This window comes from Callorhinchus milii, unplaced genomic scaffold, assembly GCF_018977255.1.
Source record: "Callorhinchus milii isolate IMCB2004 unplaced genomic scaffold, IMCB_Cmil_1.0 Scaffold11, whole genome shotgun sequence".
In the NCBI taxonomy this organism is placed as follows: Eukaryota; Metazoa; Chordata; class Chondrichthyes; order Chimaeriformes; family Callorhinchidae; genus Callorhinchus; species Callorhinchus milii.
Window position 1 is genome coordinate 7,624,065 of NW_024704752.1, and position 20,003 is coordinate 7,644,067.

The 20,003-nt window shown below is 43.2% G+C and overlaps 2 protein-coding genes across 5 annotated transcripts; both read right to left on the reverse strand.

Annotated features, from left to right (window-relative positions):
• Positions 1 to 1,392: 1,392 nt before the first annotated feature.
• Positions 1,393 to 5,289, reverse strand: mrpl44 (mitochondrial ribosomal protein L44). Its single transcript, XM_042339182.1, has 4 exons — positions 5,118 to 5,289; positions 3,911 to 4,379; positions 2,734 to 2,912; positions 1,393 to 1,844 (listed from the first exon to the last, which is right to left on the reverse strand). The coding sequence occupies exons 1-4, from the start codon at positions 5,279 to 5,281 to the stop codon at positions 1,676 to 1,678; spliced, it is 981 nt and encodes a 326-aa protein (XP_042195116.1). The 5' UTR covers positions 5,282 to 5,289; the 3' UTR covers positions 1,393 to 1,675.
• Positions 5,290 to 5,927: 638 nt separating this feature from the next.
• mffa (mitochondrial fission factor a) lies at positions 5,928 to 19,166 on the reverse strand. 4 transcript variants are annotated; one of them, XM_042339061.1, is made up of 8 exons: positions 18,916 to 19,166; positions 17,329 to 17,543; positions 16,495 to 16,667; positions 15,648 to 15,736; positions 13,491 to 13,667; positions 8,865 to 8,924; positions 8,123 to 8,207; positions 5,928 to 7,383 (listed from the first exon to the last, which is right to left on the reverse strand). In XM_042339061.1, the coding sequence occupies exons 2-8, from the start codon at positions 17,537 to 17,539 to the stop codon at positions 7,252 to 7,254; spliced, it is 927 nt and encodes a 308-aa protein (XP_042194995.1). In that variant the 5' UTR covers positions 17,540 to 17,543; positions 18,916 to 19,166; the 3' UTR covers positions 5,928 to 7,251. The 4 variants fall into 4 exon arrangements, with proteins under 4 accessions (XP_042194995.1, XP_042194996.1, XP_042194997.1 ...); XM_042339062.1 differs by lacking the exon at positions 18,916 to 19,166 and adding an exon at positions 17,666 to 17,790; XM_042339063.1 differs by lacking the exon at positions 13,491 to 13,667.
• Between the last annotated feature and the right edge of the window lie 837 nt (positions 19,167 to 20,003).

The following is a 20,003-nucleotide window of genomic DNA, read 5'->3' on the forward strand; positions in this document are numbered from 1 at the left end:
TTACATGTTTTTTTATTTTAATGGATAACCTGCAAAACGCCCCCACCCCACCAGCCCATCCTTCGGAGACATGTCCGTACAGTTTCTGATGCACTCGACCTCCATTGCCCCCCCTCATCTCCACCCATTAATATTTGGGCTGCTTTCGGGGCTGGTGTTTGGTTGACTTTGGGCCGCAAACCTGCTGTTGATTTCTGGCCACCCCTCCTGGCCTGGGCCCCTCGCGGCTGAGCATTGAGAGCCATCCCGACAGAGCTTTGTCCCCCAAGTCTACACATATCCCCGGTTCAGCCTGGGCATCCTCCACCACCTTCACAATTAATCCTGGACGCGCACACCGCCCCACCACCCCAACCCCTGCCCCCCAAGCTGACACGCCAACACGATGCTGGCGGGGTGGGGGGGGGGGGGGGGGAGCGCTGCTGCATTGTCGGGAGGTGCCATGCTCCGGTTGAGACGTTGAACCGAGGTCCCCGTCTGACTGTTCTGCTGGTACTTTGAAAATCCCATGGCACTATTCAAAAGGAGAAGGGAGCTTCTCCCGGTTTTCTGGCCAACAAACCTCCACCAGACTCTTTTCACGACTTTTTGTTCAACACGGCTTTTGTGCATACATTGACTGCTCTGTTCACTTACAAATACAGTCACTACACTTGACACTACTAACCAGTGTAGCAGTTTGAGATGTTTCTGGATTAGGCACTATGCCCTAATGCAAGGATGATTATTATTTTTGTTATTGTTCAAGAACATGTGGTACAGCAGCTAAACCTGGTTCTATCCTCATCCAATGTCCACACGTGGACTTTCCAGTAAAGACAGAGTGGTCAGGAGTGACAACTTGGTTTATTGTTTTCATCTCTCCCAAATGATGGGACGAAAAAGCGAATTATAGAATCCCTAACCATGTGATTAAATGTAAATGAGGGAGTTTTATAATTTGGTTAGGAAATTCAAGTTTAATTTATAACTAGGTTTTGTGATAGAATAGAGCAGAGATTGTGTTTTAAACAGAGAACTTTATAGTTAAGGTGAGATTTGCAAAGATTGTGTTATTGCTGAGTATTTTATGATAAGGATGGAATGCAAATGAGATAATGCAAGAAAGCCTGCAGTCAGGAGTTAAGACAGGAGGTAAGCAACTCAGCAACTTGCAGTCTTCACATGGGGTAGCATATCAGAGCACTTAGAAGTGGTGGAGCTTGACACCGAGCTAGAGGCATATTACGTAGTACAATGTTAGCACCAGTGATGTCTCTAAACCAATTAAAAATGAAGTAAAAACAGTAACCCAAAAGAATATGCTAGACAAAACCTTCCTGTGATTTTGAATGTGTCGGGTGATTTGTTTCTTTAAAAAAACTGGAAAATGTAATTCATATCAAAACACAATGATATTCCTTCATTTTATTTAAGGAATACAATACTTTTGAAACAAAAAATTGCCTTGATTATTAAGTGAGAAGTGTCTACATTCCATTTATCAGCACAATGATCCCCAGGGCCAGGTTTACACTCTCCACATACCTTAATCTAGAAGCCTAGCAAAGTGAACATCTATTACAGACACAAATTTCTGTCTCTCTCTATAACAGTATTCAACATTTACACAAAGAGTCTTGATTAACAGAGATATTGCTCAACTAAAACCAGGCATCAAAGCCCACTTCAGGTATCAACTGCTCACAGCCTTTACTGCGATAGGTTCCATTTTGGGACTCTGGTAATCCCAGGGTTGGCGGTTTTCTGTATAGCCGTAAATTTTACGTAGTGCCACTCGTGCCGCCTCTTCTTCTGCTGACAGTATTGTTTCGCCGGTACCCTCCGCAATTAGCTGTTTATCACTGGAACGAGAGAAAGATGTTGCAGCATTAGAGCTTCTAGATTGAACTATATCCTGTTAATGTGCATCCAAGTGTGCCATGGGACCGTGATGGTACAGGGCTCGGTTACCTTAATCAGACTTGTGAAAGGACTACTATTATACCTTGAAAGAGATGGCTAGAAGCAAGATACTATTTATCTCTGCCAAACTTGAACCAGCCCTCAGATTTTCTTGGTAACATTTAAAGTCCTCCAAGAGCACCTCAACCTGATTGTCAATGATCAGCTGACGAACCATGCCTGTCGCAAGAATGATGCAAGTCATCTGGCAAATGGCTTGGCAGAACCTGCTGGATGCCTGCTATAGAATGCTGCTGCAGGGTTGCATCCTGAACAAGCATACCGCAAGTCCCACAGCAAAGAGTTGCTCTTAAGATGTTTTAAACCCTGCATAAAGCAGTGAAGTCAAAGTTGACTTTACTGACAATAAAACAATTTAACAATAGATTTTTTAAAAGAAACTAACTTTGATCATTTTTGAATTCTAGAATCGTGAAGTTTACAATACAGAAAGAAACTTTGCCCTATCGTAACTGTAGGCTGCAGCTGGCATCAACATATTTTTTCCACACACAGAGTGTGGGGGGGTGGCGCGGTAGCTGAGGCAAAATCCATATTGACCTTCAACAACAACAACAACAACAAGATTCCATTTATAGAGCGCCTTTCACGTCAGGAGGACGTCCCAAGACAGATACCTTAAAAAGTCAGCTGAAGGGATATGGAGAAGGGCAGGTAAGTGGGACTGAAAGGATTGCTCTGAGGGAACTGGCACAGGTACGATGGGCTGAATGGCTTTCTTCTGTGCCCTAAATTTCCATGGTTTGATATTAACAATGGATTTTGTACCTGTAGAGTCCAACAAAGTAGATAGGAAGCACAGTGCTGACTCCAGACTGTCTGGTTAGCCTGGGTTCTGGAAGAGACACCTTCCTCTTGGTCAGTTCTTCCACCAACAGCCCCATAGGATTAATAACTGGCCACAACTCAAATAGGTCTTTGCCGATCAATTGTGGAATTAAGAAGTCCTGCAAGATACCAATGAGACAGAAAGTGCTTGTAAAATATGTTCATTAAAAGGTAAAGTGAGGGCAAAAGCTACAGCATTTGCGAGCATTGGAGGTCCAAGAACCCTGAGGACACTATTGTTTTCTCAATGTCCTCCTCTACTGTAAGTAGTACTAACAATTACCCCAATATGTTCTTTTATTGAGGTTATTGTTTATAATACTTGCATTTGATATAGCGCCGAACCACATCACTGCGTCGACTCAAAGTGCTTCAGGAGAAGTTACGATGAATTGCAGTGACTGTGTAGACAAACACAGCAGCCAATTTGCACACAACCATGTCCCACAAACAGCCATGAAGCAAATGACCAGTTTCAGGCATCAAATACCTCTGGTACCTCGTCAAAATGACCATTATTCATGCACGAGCTTTGTTAGTTAAATTCACAGGCTTCTGAACATAGCACATGTCGACTCTGTTATGATCCAGGGTCTCCACACACACCTTCCAGTAAGAGCAGGAAACCAGACTGATTTTCTCCTCTTTAACATGGGTGCTGAGGTCAACTGTTGAGCAAGTGCCATCCAGCTGACCTGTTAATTCATTGCATTGCAGTAATTAGGAACTCAGTTGTTGGTCGACTGGCAGATCGCTTTTCCACTGGTAATAATTCCTTCAAAAATAATAATAATTTGGTTACTCAATCTATAACTGTTTGTGGGACACTGCTGTGTGCAATTGGCTGCCGCGTTTTGACCACAAAATATACAGTCAATTCACTTTACAATATATTCTGTGAAGCGCTTTGAAACATCTTAAAGACGTGATAAGGCGCTATATCAAAAAAAAGCAAAGATATATAAAAAAAAACAAAATACAAGGATTATTATCATCACAGGGTGTGACTCAAACATGGAACCTCTCAATGTGTATGGCTCAGCTAATCAGTGGTTAAAAGTGCTGGCCATCAGAGACTCCTTCCCTCTTTTTCACTTCAACTTCACAAATTTCTTACCCGGATAAATAAGTTGGTTCTCTCCAATCCGCTGCTCTCAAGCAAAGCTCCAATGACAGCAAAGAATGTCCTGCTTAGAACCTCTTGTGGCACTGGGAACTCCGCACTCAATATTAACTCCTCTAGAGCTAAATGCCCAGCCACGTGACACACGGTATCTGCTTTGGTGAGGTAGCTGGTAATTGCCCCAACACCCTCTGCGGGCAAGTTTGGAAAGGCTTTACTGAAACAGTCTCGCAGGTAAGTGTCTGTAAATGTTGACCCTTTCTCAAACAGTTCATTATTGTCTTTGAGGTTTAACATCACGGTCTCTTTGTCTACTTCAAGTTCCCGTCGGCGGGCCTCTTCAGATGTAATGTAACAGGGATTAATGAACGCATTCTTGAGAAGGTCAAGGCCGAATGTTTCCTGGAGGCGCTGACCAAAAGCCTGTACTTCAGCATGATAGTCCCAATTTGGCATATGCGACCTAAACAGAAATCAAGAAAACATTAAATTCAGCTTCTTTAGAGTTGAACAGTGACCATATTCTTCTTCGATTGGTAACTTTATTTTTTTTTAAAAAACTGCAGTGAACATACATCCCTGGAATGATGACTTTTTATCCACAACAAAGCATCTCAACATTCACATAAAATCGTTGACCTTCAAGTCTGCCTGTCATTTGCAGTACAGTTTGCACCAGTCCACTTTCAGAGCTGTGTTGTGGGCGACTTGCCAAGAATTGGGGGGGGGTTGGGGGTGGGGAAGAAATAATAATATAACAATCGTTACAGTTGACATAGCGCCTTTACCACGTTGTTTGCAAGTCCCAGAGCGCTTCACGGAGCACACAGTGAAGTGGATTAACTGTGTACTTTGTGACACCCCGAATGCTTTTAAACCTGACTTGGAATTTATCCGATTTTCCTCCGTGGCAGCAGACACCGGGTACAGAAATTATTGACTGATTGATTTGTTTGTTGGTTTGTTTGTTTATCAATATTACTATTTCTTTTTAAAAAAAACAACAACCACCAGGAAAAGCAGATCTCGGAACTCAAACCCACGGAGCCTAAGTCAGAGAGTAGGGGCCCGGTTTAAAACGCGGGTGGGACAAGGGAGGAGGAACCCCCCCACACACACACACACCCCCCACCCCCCGCTGTTACCTGCGGCTCACACACAGGCCCGGCCGCTGGAGCCGAGGCCTCGGCGCCAAACTCACCGCGGTGTGGGCGGCGGCGGCCCCTCCAGCTTCCTCTTCCTCGCCATCAGCAGCACGTAGGACTTCATCCACCGCTTCTTCCCGCGGCTCTGGCCGAGGAGGACGCTGCGGGCGAGCGGGAGCGGCCTGAGGGCGCCTCGCAGCCACGCCGCAGCCGCCGCCATGTTGGATGGGGTCCGGCGGCCGAGCGCGCACGCGCAGTGAGAACTCCCGGCCAGGACCCCGGGGGGGCGGGGCCAAGCTGAGCATGCGCAGTAAGTTGGACTCCTGCACGGTGCCGTCTGCGGCTCTCGATGCACTGCTGTGACCAAACTGGTCCCCGGTGAAACGCACGTGTAAAGGCACATGTGCCCCTCTGCTCTCTAACCACCTGAACCCGGTGGGGCCGGGTAGCCTTTGACGCCATAACGTTCTCCGGTCCTTTGCTTTGCCTCTGTGGGATGTTATCCACCGCACCTCAATTCATACCGGTGTGATGAACAACAGTGCACTTGATTGAAGTCCATCAGCCAGTTTGGTCAAGGAAGTCTCCTCGGAATCCACCTCGACCAATAATGGGGCCATGTTACGCTGCTTTGACATTTAAAATCATCAAATTTGAGATTTCACTGGATTTAGGCAGTCAGCTGTCTTTGCACTCTCACCCTCATCTATGTATTCCCATTCCACTTCTCTCTTCCCGTCCCCATTTTCAATGGGATCTGGGTGGCGCCGTGCATCATTCCACGCTACATGTCTACAGTTCCACGCGTCGAGATCAAGACCTGTTACCTGTATTAGAATGAAAAAAAAGTGCCACAAACCACTGCATTTTCTATACTGCCACAATTTATTCAGTTGATTATATTTGCATAAACTATTTTATCTCAGATAACTTATCTCTTGCGGAAGCGTGTCTACACAAAAATGTACAATAGAAAAAAAAGTCCCACTTTTTTTATTTTAAAAAACTGCAGAGCGCAAAAAAAATGGTTGTACAACCTTTTCCACAAAAGTAAATTGTTAACCCTTCCTGCAATGAGGGTCTTGAGCTATGATGAAGATTTCAGTTTTGAATGTCTGCTTGTAAAGGTAAACTAAAAGGTACACAATTTTACACTCTAAAACTTGAATGGGATAAGAGCAATGTCTGAACTAGAAATTAACAGAATATTCCAGGAAAAGATCCAATGATGAGCTTTTCCCTTCAGATACAATCCCCCCAAAATCCTCCACATACATTTTTTTATATAAAAGATAGGTTATTTTACCAAGCAAAGCAACATATGGCTTGGGACAGCCACCTCTGTGTACTTCCTGAACCATTAAATGTTACATCTTGGACTTGGCGTCATCTCCCAATATCTCACTCACTCTACTCATTATCTTCAGTGGAGCAAAAGGAAGATGGGAAACCGGACAAGGTGGGGTGGGGAGGCCTTGACGGAAACCCTGAACGTTCAGGAATGGCTCAGAGACATCAGACTTGATCAGGTGCCCAACCACTCAATGGTAAAATTTCAAAATAAAAGTTTTTTTTTACATGAATACCCAAGGATACGGCAATTTTAGGACCACATTCCATTCAAAATCAGTGCAAAAACAGAAAACGTAGGAGCCGAGCACATAGCTATAACTTCACCTGGACAGGACAACAGAATACAGTCACAAAATGTTTCCACATATCACTTCACCACAATTCCTCCCTGAAATCCTTGTTCGTAAGCGTTCCAAATCAGCAAGTTGCACAATGCAAACAATCGTCGTATTCTTTATTCTGTTCAGGCGCGCTCTTCCTGCTTGTTGTCATACAGTCGCAAGCGCACAGGATCGTTTAACAATGTGTGCAACATGCAGCCCTGAGAGCTCCACGTCCCTTAAACCACAGACATGCAAAGTGCGACATAATTAAATTGTATACGATGAAGTGACATGATAAATATCTCAAAAGTGAAGCAACAATATAGTCCCGTTGTCCCCGTGATTCATTTTCCTGCTTTACACGGAGCGAGTGTTCAGTGCTCGAACCTCAGGAGTCTGTGCTGTACACAGGAAGGGGGAAACGAGGAAATCTCTGCAGGTCCTTCAAATCACTAGCTGGTTTTCAAAGAACTTTCACTGGGTTAGCATGTGATCTGGTCTGTGGAAGGCCCACTCAGCGCCGGAACCAAAGCCAGCTATTGATCAGCCAGAACCCCACGGTGATTGAGTACATGATGATTTCCCGTCGGGTACGTTCTCGGTTCTCTTCCTCTAGAAGCTGGAGTCTTCGGTTCAGTTTAATTATCTGGAGATGGAACAGAAAGCAGCTCGCATTTAAAAAGGGAATTCCATACATTAAATTAAATACATTCCATACATTAACTGTTGTGCTCAATTGGCTGCCGTGTTTCGCCCACAAAATATACAGTCAATTCCCTTTATAGTATATTCTGTGAAGCTTTGAGATGTTGCAAATATGTGATATATCAAATGCAAGTATTATTATTATTATTAATAAACGTCTTTGTTGATTCTCTTACAAATTGCTGCGGGAGGTCAAGCATAATTTTCTCAGACACAATCTTCTTTTTGGGAGATGGGATGTGTCACAATTTTACCCCTTCATTTCCTTGCAGTCAGCCCAGAATACTCTGTGTAACTCAATCCATTGCATCCAATATGGCTACAGACATTTAAATGAATACAGTAATAATAATAATAATAATAATCCTTGCATTTGATATAGCGCTTTTCACGTCAGGAGGATGTCCCAAAGCTCTTCACAGAACACACTGTAAAGTGAATTGACTGTATATTTGTGGGCGAACGCAGCAGCCAATTGCGCACAACAATGTCCCACAAACAGTCATGGATTAAAAATGACCAATTTATTATTGTTTTTGGTTTTGGAGGGATTATTATTAGGCGTGTGGAGTAAGAAAACTTGCCCAAGGTTTCGCCCTGCCTGGAATTGAACTCAGGTCTCTCACTTGCAAAGCGAGTGCTCTAACCACTGAGTTACAGGACCCCACAAAATACAGTACCTGTCTTCGTAAGGAAGCAGCATCTACGACAGCCAGATCGTCTGCTGTTCCTTCCATTGCAAAGTCGCAGTTGGACGGGGTATACCTGGAGATAAGGTAATATTTGAGAACACATTCTAAACACAAGCCAACAAGCGATTTATTTAATTCACACAATTTCAATCACCGTGCACAAATAAAACCTGAAGCCAAACTCTTTCTCTCCAATTACCGAGAATCTTTCATTAGCCATTTTTCATTGCTCCTGTCAGAGAGCTCACTGATGTAAGCCATTTGAACTGCCACATCACCTTTTCACCAAACCGTTTTGGGTAAAACTTTTGTTTTAGTGGCAGTGTGAAGCCACATTGGTTCACTCTGAAATGTCACAGTTCTTGTTCAACTGCTGCTGCTTCTTCTCTCCCCACCACCCACACCGAAGATTGAGTTCTATATTACATCCAGAAACCGAATGTGAAACATCCACCTGGAGGTGCACTTTGGACATTGGGGTCGGCTGAGACAGATTGCCCCAGGCACTTGGCATCAAACCTCATATGAATGCTTGTTGCCAGGAGGGATAGGGTGAAGGTAATCTGAATCTAAGACATCATACTCCAGAAGAAGAGGAAAAATAGGATCAAGATGAGGGAGCAAACAGCAAAAGGGAGGTGGAGAGAGACAAAGCCTCCGAGACACAAAAAAAAGGTGCTGGGATAAACACCGTAATCCTACAAAACCAACCACACATGCTCATATTTACCTGCAGCTATCAATCAGAGGGTTAGAAGTGGCACCAGCTGAGCCTCCGCGCAGTACTGGTCTAGGTTTTCAGGAGAATGACAGGATGACATGGGTTGGGAACACAGAAAAGTAAAGCAAAGAGGAATAAGCACAGATTTCAAATGGACACACAGGCAGCTGGAACAACACTGGGTACACCACAATAGAAATGCTGCTTTGTAACTTAGACATAATAAGGTTCACACAACTCAGCTCTCATGCCCTTTACTATACATGTTACTGAGCCTTGTTTATCACACATATTGCTGTACAGGTGGAGACCCAATGTAATACTAATATTATTCGATGAATTTTATATTGTGCCTTATCATGGTATCAAAACATCTCAAACCGCTGCATAGGATTTATGTAGAGTACTGTGACTGTGTAGTTGGTAGGTGAATGTTATAGCCAATTTGCACAGTAATGTCGCACAAACTGCCATGAAGTGATGTTGCAACGTTGCCTTTGAGAGTCAAAGGGTTCCACCATGCACAACAAACTTACAATGACAACTTGAAGATGTGAAAACGACATTTTTGCTGCTGGTAAAGTGACGTGCTGCAGCTTCACTGTGGGTGCAGACTATTGAGGAGGCAAACCCAGAATTATAATAACCTAACAAACAGTGTGAAGCAGTCAATCAGTCACCCACCACTTGCCCTGCCTGAAACTCATTCCAATAGATGGGACTTTGTTCTGCTTTTTTATCTGCTCTGGGGATGAAGTTCCACATGACACACTTAGCATAGTGCATAGCTATACTAAATTTGCCTCCGTACAGAGCAAACCTCCTAGGTGTCTGTCTCTGTCCTTTGTATTAACACCAGCCAATATGGTGGTGACAGATTAGAATTTTTCATGTGTGCTAGTCAATACTCTTCTCTGATACAAATTCATTAACAATAATGGATTACTCGGTCATTCACTTGATTGCTGGTGCAAATCAGCTGCCTCAATTGCCGACATGCATCACTACACTTCAAAGTAAGTCATTCTATGAAGTGCTTTGAGACATTTTGACCTATGGTACATTTAATATTGCAACTGTTATTATTACTCTAAGCCACAATAAAACAAGCTGCGTCTGATAGTACAAACAGAGCATAACTCACAACTGTGAGCATTTAGGACAAGACACTGGTTGTATCTACTCATTCCAGGAAAAGAAGGGGGAAGCAAAATGAGTGTGGGGAATGTGCATTATCCCCTGATTTGGGATAGAACTATTTAATTGAAATATTGCAATGTGACACTATTATACTAATGAGAAATTGTGACACATCATAATGCTCCCATCTGAAAGAGCTCTGTCGCTAGTTCCATCAGAGTTGCCTGGTAGCTTCCTTTGCTCCAGTGCAGGCCAATGAACAGCAGTACACATGCTACCTGCAGTGCTATCAGTGCAATCCTGAGTTAGAATATGAAACAGTAAAATTTCTTAAAAAGTACAGAATCACAGCAGGTCTTAGAGGGTGTTATCAGAGCAATCCCTGCTCTCATGCAGAATTAAAAAGCAAGCAATCCCAATGAAACTCCAGCAAGGGTAAGGTTAAGCATTACAAAGCATACACATCAGATGAGTCCAAAATTTACCTTAAGCATTAGAACATCTCCTTGGAGACACCTTTCAGAATTTTTTTATGTTAAAGGTGCTGTATGTAAGATATTGTTATTGGATACCCTCTCAATCTAGACAGATTTGTGTTTACTAAATAACTGGAGGGGAGGGAACTGCAAATATCTCAGTCTCGATGCCAGTATATCAAATGTATAAATCGGAAAGGAGTAAGCCTTCAAACTTATTTTTAAATAGAAGTTTTTATTTCTAAATCTAAGATTGGATGCACTTGTTTTTGTGCGGTTCTCGAATTTTACACATTCAGTACCGCTGATCTCCTACATTCTGTATTTTGTACAGAGATGAAACCAAGATACTTTGTCTTATTTAGTATATCCCTTTCTCGGCAAAAAGGCACATCCTGCCAATCAGATCAAGGAACAGATTCAAAGCACCTTGTGAAGGACTAATCTCCTCGATTTACCCCTCACTCTCTGCTTAGTATCTCCCTGCAGCATTCTGAGAGATCCAGAATTCACCATGTGAAGAATCTATTGTTGAAATGAACTGTGGCCATGCTGCCCTGAAACAACTTCTATTTGTATGGCACCCTTTACAGTTGGGTAGTGCTTAACAGTGGCGGAGCTTGATGCCGAGCGGGGGNAGGTGACTCTAACCACAGTCGAAGAGGAAGGTCTTCAGGGCAAGGCAGAGAGACTGAGGCAGAGTTCCATAATTTTGGGGGTAGTGGCTAAAAGTACAGCCACCAATCATGGAGCAGAGGGGACGAGGAACTGCAGGAGGCCAAAGACGGTTGAACAAAGGGGGTGGGTAGTGGAGTGTGGTGGAAGCAGGTTGGAGAGGTAGGGGATGCCAGGGCATGAAGTGATTTATAGACAAGTGTGAGGATCTTAAAAATTGATTCATTCTACAATAATAATAATAATAATCCTTGCATTTGATATAGCGCTTTTCAGGTCAGGAGGACGTCCCAAAGCGCTTCACAGAACACACTGTAAAGTGAATTGACTGTATATTTGTGGGCGTTGGAATAATCGAGGGAGGAGATGACGAATGTTCGAATAAGGGTTTTGGCTATGATGGGTGCGAAGTTTGGTCAGAGGCTGGATAGTGGAGAACGAAGTTCATCAGGGAATCAATACTGATGAATACCAGTATTGATTGTTGAGTGATATTATCGTTTGTAAACTGAATGGAATTTGATGAATCATGTTTACGATACAACAGTGAAGGTCACCTTTCATATTGCTGAGCAATGTTAATTATCCACATACCAAGGCTGAAAATAACATTGCATGGGGGAGTTCAGAAAAGAAACATTTGATCACAGTATCAGCCTGGCTCAGCTGGTAGCAATAGTCAGGTTGTAGGTTCAAGTCTCACACAGAGTGCACTGCACTGATGGAGGAGCGCTGCATTGGTGGATCTGTCATCTTTTGGAATGGGATGTTAAACCTATGTCCGAGCTGCGTGTGAGGGTGATCATTGTCGTTAAATGGTACTATTCAAATAGAGAATTTCCTCCCAGTGTCCGAGTCAACAATTCCCCAGATAAATCAGGCGTTTGCAAAGATTATTCTTGTTATTCACTGGCTGTGGGGCCTTGCTGCATGCAAACTGGCTGCCAAGCCACCATTTGAACAGTGGCCAAAAAGAGACAAAACTGATCTTGAAGGTCTGTTCAAAACGGTGCCAACAGCTGCTGGAGTGTATTAAAGCAGGAGTGAGCAGACAAACCAGGATCACTCACAAGAGTACCGGTTAAATGCCTTGGGACTTCAGCGTATTGGGACAACTTCCTGACATGAAAAGGCACGATATAAATTTGTTTTGTTTGTTTAAAACATAATGGGAGCCGTTAAATTAGCTTTGTGCCCTTATTCTACAGAGGCAAGAGGATCGCAGAAAGCACAGCCAAGTCAGCACCTAAGAGAAGCAGCCTATGTGTGCACTGTTAACACTTCACAGCGTAGCTCTGTCAGCTTTGACATGTTTGAAAAGCGATGCTATCCTGTTTATTGTTCTTTTCCCTGTCCCATTTTTGAAGAAACAGACAGAGCAGTGCAGGCAGAAAGGACAGTGCAGCTGCTGGGCAGTACCATCAGAACAAAACTTGAAGCAACCGAGGGCTAAATTTTGTGAACATCTTCTGCTGTAATTTGTGGAGCTCAACACTATGTCACAAGCAAATACAGAATGAACTGAGCACATCAGATGCGACTGCAGTGTAACATGCTGATCTTACTACTATGCATAAGGTAGATCAGCGTTTTCCCCTACCTTCCTCTCTCTCTCTTACCTCCTATGTAACATTTGCCTAAATTCTGTCTCTCCCTGTTGACAGCAAGCAGACAAACCAGTATCACTAGTATTCCAATAAAACGCCTTGGGATATCCTCCCAGTGTGAAAGGCGCTATATAAATGCAATCTGTTTTGTTTGTTTAAGACATAATGGGAGCTGTTAAATAGCTTTGTGCTCTTGTCCTATAGATGCGTTTTCCATCTCTTCTCCCCCAATTTAATTTAATGGAAGACATGGGCAATACTGTATTCACATCATGTCCATTTTGAAATAACACTCAGTGGCACAATTACACTATTTGCCTTTTCAAACTCAAGGCTTGAAAGTACTTTGAGTTTATATACAGCTGTGGTGCTGAATAGTGGATGCAGTTCGAAGCAATGATGTAAGAGTCATGGACTATTGCAGTATATGGGATTACATATGAATATTTTCTAACGGTATCAATACACTAAATAAACTTTGTGACAATACTACAAAGCAGACCTTTGCATATTCCTGCTTGCTACTGGCATTTGAAATAAGGAAAACACTTTAAAAGTGAATTTTGGACTCATCCTATTAACGATTTGCGTGTTGTTAAAATACGGCAAAAAGCCCAAGTCACCAATGGCTCAGTATACACACCATCAAAAAGTCAATCCAATGGCAAGCAAATAGAGCCCTCTACCTGTACAAAAGCACACCACAATTGCAACTGGAGTCTTAAACAGCCAATCACCTTCTGCGGTTTTCATCTAGTATGTCCAAGACTTGCTGGTAGGCCCTACGGGTCGTGGACTGGATAACTGACAAAATGCCATGAGGAGAGTATAGGTTTGATCCGTCTTCAGAAGAGGTGAGCGGAGGATAGAGACGCGGCGGAGGTGGAGGCAGAGGTTGGGGGATTGGTGACACACTGTACACACGTACACAACAGAGCAAGAGAAAAAAGGGCAATCAGATTCAGACAAAAATACACAAATGTGGACAATAGAGCTTTACATCTTTAAGTGACAAAGTACAGTACTGGCACCATAGCTACTTCCAAACTCAAGGCAGTTTGGCTTAAGAGACAGCAAATCTAGAGGTGAATAGTACTAATGGGCTATGCCTCTAAAGAATGAATCATTTTAAAATGTTATTATTCGCAGGGTTCCTTTCACCAAAACACTGACGAAGAGCTGATGTGCTGGGCCACATCAACCAAACCATCAGCTTTCCCACAATCTTTGCTCCATGGAAGAATCTATGGTTAATCTTTTTATTTAAAAAATCCTTTAAGTAATATATTTTTGTTTAATGGAACTGAAGCCTCCTCCTTCCAGCTTGCACACCCAGTGCAAATCATCTGACCTTTACCTCATACTGTAAGTAGGGCAAGAGATACTGATTAACAAAATGACGGGTGGGAGAGTTTCAAAAGCTGCAGTTTCTCTCTCTCTCTCTCTCATATAAATGACTCAAATCTTCACCTCCATTGTTCTATCTAATTTCCCCTTGAAACTATTCATCGCTGTTATATAATGCTCCACAAAAAATTTCCACATATTCACCACTCTCTGCATAAATTAGCTAAAACTAAACTACCTGACTACGCTGTAACAAGAAAAAATACCGCATAGCACTGTAAATGGGATTGCTGGAAAAGTACAATCATCAACAATGCAAAAGCAGCTTTCAAGAGGCACATCACCTCAATTCCAGAAATATCTGATCAAATCTCTTCCATCTACCCCACCCCGCACGCCCATCCCCCCAAGGGTGCCTTCCGAAACCTGGTACTTTTAGTCAATATCAAAAGGCTGACTTAACAAATTGGGAATCAAAACGAGAACTCTCTGGTTCCAAGTTCAGTACTCAACCTACTCAGCTATTCGGGTTGTTCAAACCCGTCACGGGAGCGTCAAACAAATAGATGACAAAAGTGAAAGAATCTAGTCTTTTTATGTTCTCAATGTGTTTTTTACAGCAGACAAGATCACATGCAACATGCAACAGGAATATTCTCTCATAAGGGTCAGTGGATCACTTGTGGCAGTCAAAGTCAAATTCAGATGGTACAGGGATTAGTTATCAATGAAGCAACTTGTCAAGGCATTTTGTTAGCCAACTGCCACACAACTCGAGTTTAACTGCCCTCAATCTAGTTTATAATTACATTAAGAAAAACAGTACTGCGTTTTGAAGCACTGCAATTCAACAGAAATGATGGACACCTAGGGAGGGTCAAGCACCATCTAAATGAGAAAGATAGAATAAAGGTTTGAGGACATAATCCTTTATCTGAAAGGTTCTGACTGCAATGTTAAATTGGAAAGGCACTGCCAGAGAACAATGTTTGTTTCAGATTTCCCAGCATAAGCAGTTTTTCTTTTTAATACCGCGATTAAACCAGCAGGTTCCCATACATGTTTGGACTGTGAGGCTGTTCACTGCGGAGCTCTTCCTGGAGGATGTGCTGTGAGAAGTTCTAGATTCCTCACAGTGGAATCAGAGGATAAAAAGCAGCAGCCCTTGGAAAGTGCAGTGGTATAAGGAACATAGAAACTGGCTGAAGTGTATTCACTAATATAAAACTGAACACAACATGAGACAAACAACTTCGAGACCGGAGATGTCAAAAGACTAGTATTCCAACTTCTTAAGAAAAATAATTCATGAATGAAAAAGCAAGTCACAAGTTTCAAATATCCAATAAGTTTCTAATTCTGAAAATCAGGGTACGGAAACTGGCTAAATGACAAAGGAACAAACATGGACACAAAACAACTCGTCAGGCTAATACGCAACTCACCAGCTCAAGACTGTGCCGAGTGACAAAGAAACAACAGGAAATGGAAAAATAAAAGCAAAAAAAAACAGGTTTTACTGAAGTTTTGGATGGATGCCTACTCACATCAACTCCATTCTGCCGAGCTGCCCATTCTGACGGAGAGTATTTTCACTCATCGAGCGCTCCCTTCGAATACGACCCTGAGAGCGTACCTGAAGAGAAGGTGTTCAGTTAGCAGGTGGATGTGTCTAATGCAACCCTTTCCTCCCAGGACAGATTTCCAACACTGGAGCCATCTGGTCAACTATCTAGGCCAGCCACTGGGGAGCTAATTTGCAATATTCTTAAATGGGATGTTATGCACCAATGGATACTTCCGTTTCAAATTTCAAGGTAGTCTTGATTTGAGATATCTGCAAAACAGCCTGGTGCAATTTCCAAAACCGAGTGAAAAACAGCTGGAGAGTAAAATGTTCAGCTTAGGAACAGGCCATTCAGCCCCTCAAGCCTGTTCCGCCATTCTATTAGGTGATGGCTGATCTACCTCGAATGCAATTACCCACTTTTGCCCCATATCCCTGATTACCCTACCTAACAAAAATCTATCCATTTCAGTCTTGAAAATTTGAATGGATCCAACAACCACAGCCTTTTGGGGGAGTTTCAGATTTCCACTACCATTTGCGTGAAAAAAATCTAAAAGAATTCAAATTAAATTAAAAAATTGTATTAAATTCAAATTAAATTAAAAATTTGTTTGCACAGGAACCATACACAGGCACTGAGCTCAACAATTAAATAGCCATGTGCTGTATCTGATAGTTCCTATATGACAGGCAGCCAAGATACAAGGCTGCACAAGTGTGATTGAGAAATCATCCTGAGTTTCAGACATTATCAGGTTCAGGCAGAATAATGCTAATTGCTGAAACTCAGCTTTACCCGCAAGTCAGTCATAGTAACCACTTGCCTCCTCGTTCTGTGGCGTCTGAGGAACTGATCGTTCCAGATCCAAGAAATCTAAAGGTCGGTCGTTCAGAGTGAGTATGCGGGGCGGCGTTTTCAACGCCAAAGGCTCTCCCAGGGCAGAAGACTGCGATGCCACAAGATCAAGATCTTTTGGTCTGGAATTATCGCCGTCACCTAGAAGAATGACCAAAAAACCAAAAACATTACTCAGTTTAAATTATACCTAAATTGCAACTACAAATATGTCAAAACAACAATGAACAACTGAAAAGAGCATTTGCCACATAAAAGTCCTGTAGCTTAGTAGTTAAGAGGACTTGCCTCGCAAGCAAGAGGATATGGAATTCCAAAGCAGGACAAAACAATGGCGAAGTTTCCTGATTCCACATGCCTCTGTTCACCTAGCAGTAATTAGGAACGCGGTTGTTGGTCAATTGGCGGTTTACTTTTCTGGGTTTAATAATCCTTTCAATTTTTAAAATAATAATTGTCACTCAATCCACACCTGTTTGTGGGACACTGCTGTGTGCAATTGGCTGCCACCTTTCACCCACAAAATACACAGTTAATTTTTTACAATATATTCTGTGAAGCGCATTGAGACATCTTGAAGACATGATAAGGCGCTATACCAAGTGCAAGGATTAATACTACTCATAAATCCTAGGACACTTGTTGCAAAATATAAAATGTATTTCTTGGGTAAAAAGAAAATCACACAAAGCATCAAACCATTTGCAATATTTACCCCTTTGAAGTAAATTAATGTTATTTAAGTCAGCGCCAGGTGATTTGGTTTGACGTTCAAGGTTTGCTCACAACAGGAACTTCTTACCTGCTATGAAAATTCTCTCCGGCACTTGCATTGCAACCGTAGTGTTCTGAAAGTCCGCCAGCACATCCTTCACACTCTGCCCTGCTGCAACCTGCAGTTTCTCAGGAACTCTCATTCTATGGCTGATGTCTTCTGTATAGTTCATTTCATAATGGATTCGGTTTATTTCTGCCAATTCGGCAGTGGGGGAGGGAAAAGCTGCGGTGTTCATGGCACTGAAAGAAAACTGTATTCATCAGAACAGTGCAGGTTCAACACTAAAGGATTTTACAGATTAGTTAAATTCTAGAATTTGCAACTGAATCACAAGAAAAATATCTTCTACTGAGCACAGTACCATAGAATACAGTTGAGGAATACTGCAAGAATGTTTCACCCCAAGTCACCTTCCCATGGGCAGTCACCCATTGTCACTCCCTGCTCCTCACAATCTGTATACATAAGTGCTGAAGTTAATGCAAGGAATTTCCGTTTTACTGCAAACGTGCCCAACAGAGGATGGTTCGGTGAAGAGCACATGATGGACATGTGATTCTAGCACATGATCTAACACTCATTAAAAAAAATTCAATCTTCTATTTCAGTAATTCATTTAAGCTTTGGAACACTTTACACAAAGTAAAACAAATCCCGATTTTCTATATCCAATCTGAAGCAGTAAAACAACCATTAAGTTATAAATCAACATCAGGTAATGGAGAAATTTATAAATGTACGTGCATGAAGAGAAAGGATATGACTGCCAGCAATGAAACATGGGCAGCAAACAGCATGGAATAGAATCACCAGCTACAGAATCAGGACCTTTGTCTGAATTTCAGCGTTTTGGGACATCCTCCCAATGTGAAAGTAAGTTGTTATTGTTTTAAATTTCTATTTATTCATGATTTCCACAGCTCATCTCCAACTTCTTTAACATCTCAATTTTATTACTAAGGTTAGTGCTTTTCTGAACCTTCTCCTCGCTGCTAAAATTCTTTGAGGGCATGTTTGTATGACTGTGAATCTACATCCACCAAGTACAGGAATTACAACTGCACTAAACTCTTTGCCTACATTACCCTTGAAGTGTCAGACACAGGAGACATTTTGGACTGCAGTCAAACTCAGGTCCCAAGAGGTGAAAGCGGAAGATTTTGTAGATACGCAACAAATGTTTTTTGAGCCTGAACACCTTCCTCAGTCATTAACCATCTGTTTACATTCATTTCACCTACAAAACCAGTCAATCGCTTTACAGTATATCCTGTGAAGCGCTTTAAGGCGTCTCAACGTCATGATAAGGCACTGTATCAAATGCAAGGATTATTATTATTATTATTATTGGCAGCTTCCTGCATCGACACTTCCCTTTTATCCCAGAGGTGAAAAGCTCCTGCCCTACCCAGGCCTGGGCAGTGGACTTGCAGCTGGTGGTGGAGCTGGTCAGCCTTCAGGTTGGTTTGCCATCTCAACAGAGTGTGTGGGGATTAAAGCCATGTCATGCAATCATTGACATTGCTGCTGCAGTGACTGGGACATGAACCCTCCACAACCACCCGCCCCCCCCCACACACACACACACACAACGACAGGTAGTTAAGTTACCCGCCGCGGGAGGCCTGTGGCGGACCGCAGCAAGTAGGAGAAGCCGGGGATTGGATCCAAGAATAGGCCTCGAGTCGGTGTAGGCTCGCTGGCTGTCGGGGAAGCTTCCCGGGGCCTCACAAGCTCCGACCTGGGAGCTGGGCGCCTCCTGGCCGCGCGGGGGGCATGTCAGCCCGGAGAGCCCTACAGCGGAGAGACCGAACCGGACCGGAGACCGCGCGCCGACGCTCCCGGCAGCCCTGCGCGCTCGGCCCAACTGGCTCCCACCGCGCAGGCGCGAACCGGGCCACACCCCCCCCTCCCCGCGCGCCAGGGCCGCAACTGCGCAGGTGCGCGAGGGCATGCGGCCAGGGTGGCAGACTGCGCGTGCGCAGCAGCTGCACAGGGGGCACAGTGCGCAGAGAAGGTCACGTTGTGACACTGAAGCGAACCTGGTGTGGGCTTCACTGAGAATAACGATAACATTACATGTTGTTATTATTATTGTTATTATTATTCCTTGCATTTGGTAGAGCGCCTTATCGTGTTCGGCGAGACGTCTCAAGGCGCTTCACTGGACTACACTGTGAAGTGCATTATAATAATATAATAATAATCCTTGTATTTGATATAGCGCCTTTCACGTCAGGAGGACGTCCCAAAGCGCTTCACAGAACACACTGTAAAGTGAATTGACTGTAAATTTGTGGGCGAACGCGGCAGCCGATTGCGCACAGCAATGTCCCACAAACAGTCGTAGATTGAAAATGACCAATTTATTATTGTTTTTTGTTTTGGAGGGATTATTATTAGGCTCTGTGTGGAGTAAGGAAACTTGCCCAAGGTTTCGCCCTCTGCCTGGAATTGAACTCAGGTCTCTCACTTGCAAAGCGAGTGCTCTAACCACTGAGCTACAGGACTCCGAATTGACTCCGCATTGACTTGTGCATTTTGTGGGTGAGATGCAACAGCCAATCCGCACAGTAACCAGTTCAGGTTGACCGCCCTTCTCCCCCCCCCACATGCACACGTCGTATTATTTTTATAGTTGTTCTTTCGCTGACCCGGACAATATTTCCTGGAATGAACTAAAACCTCAGTTTAATCCG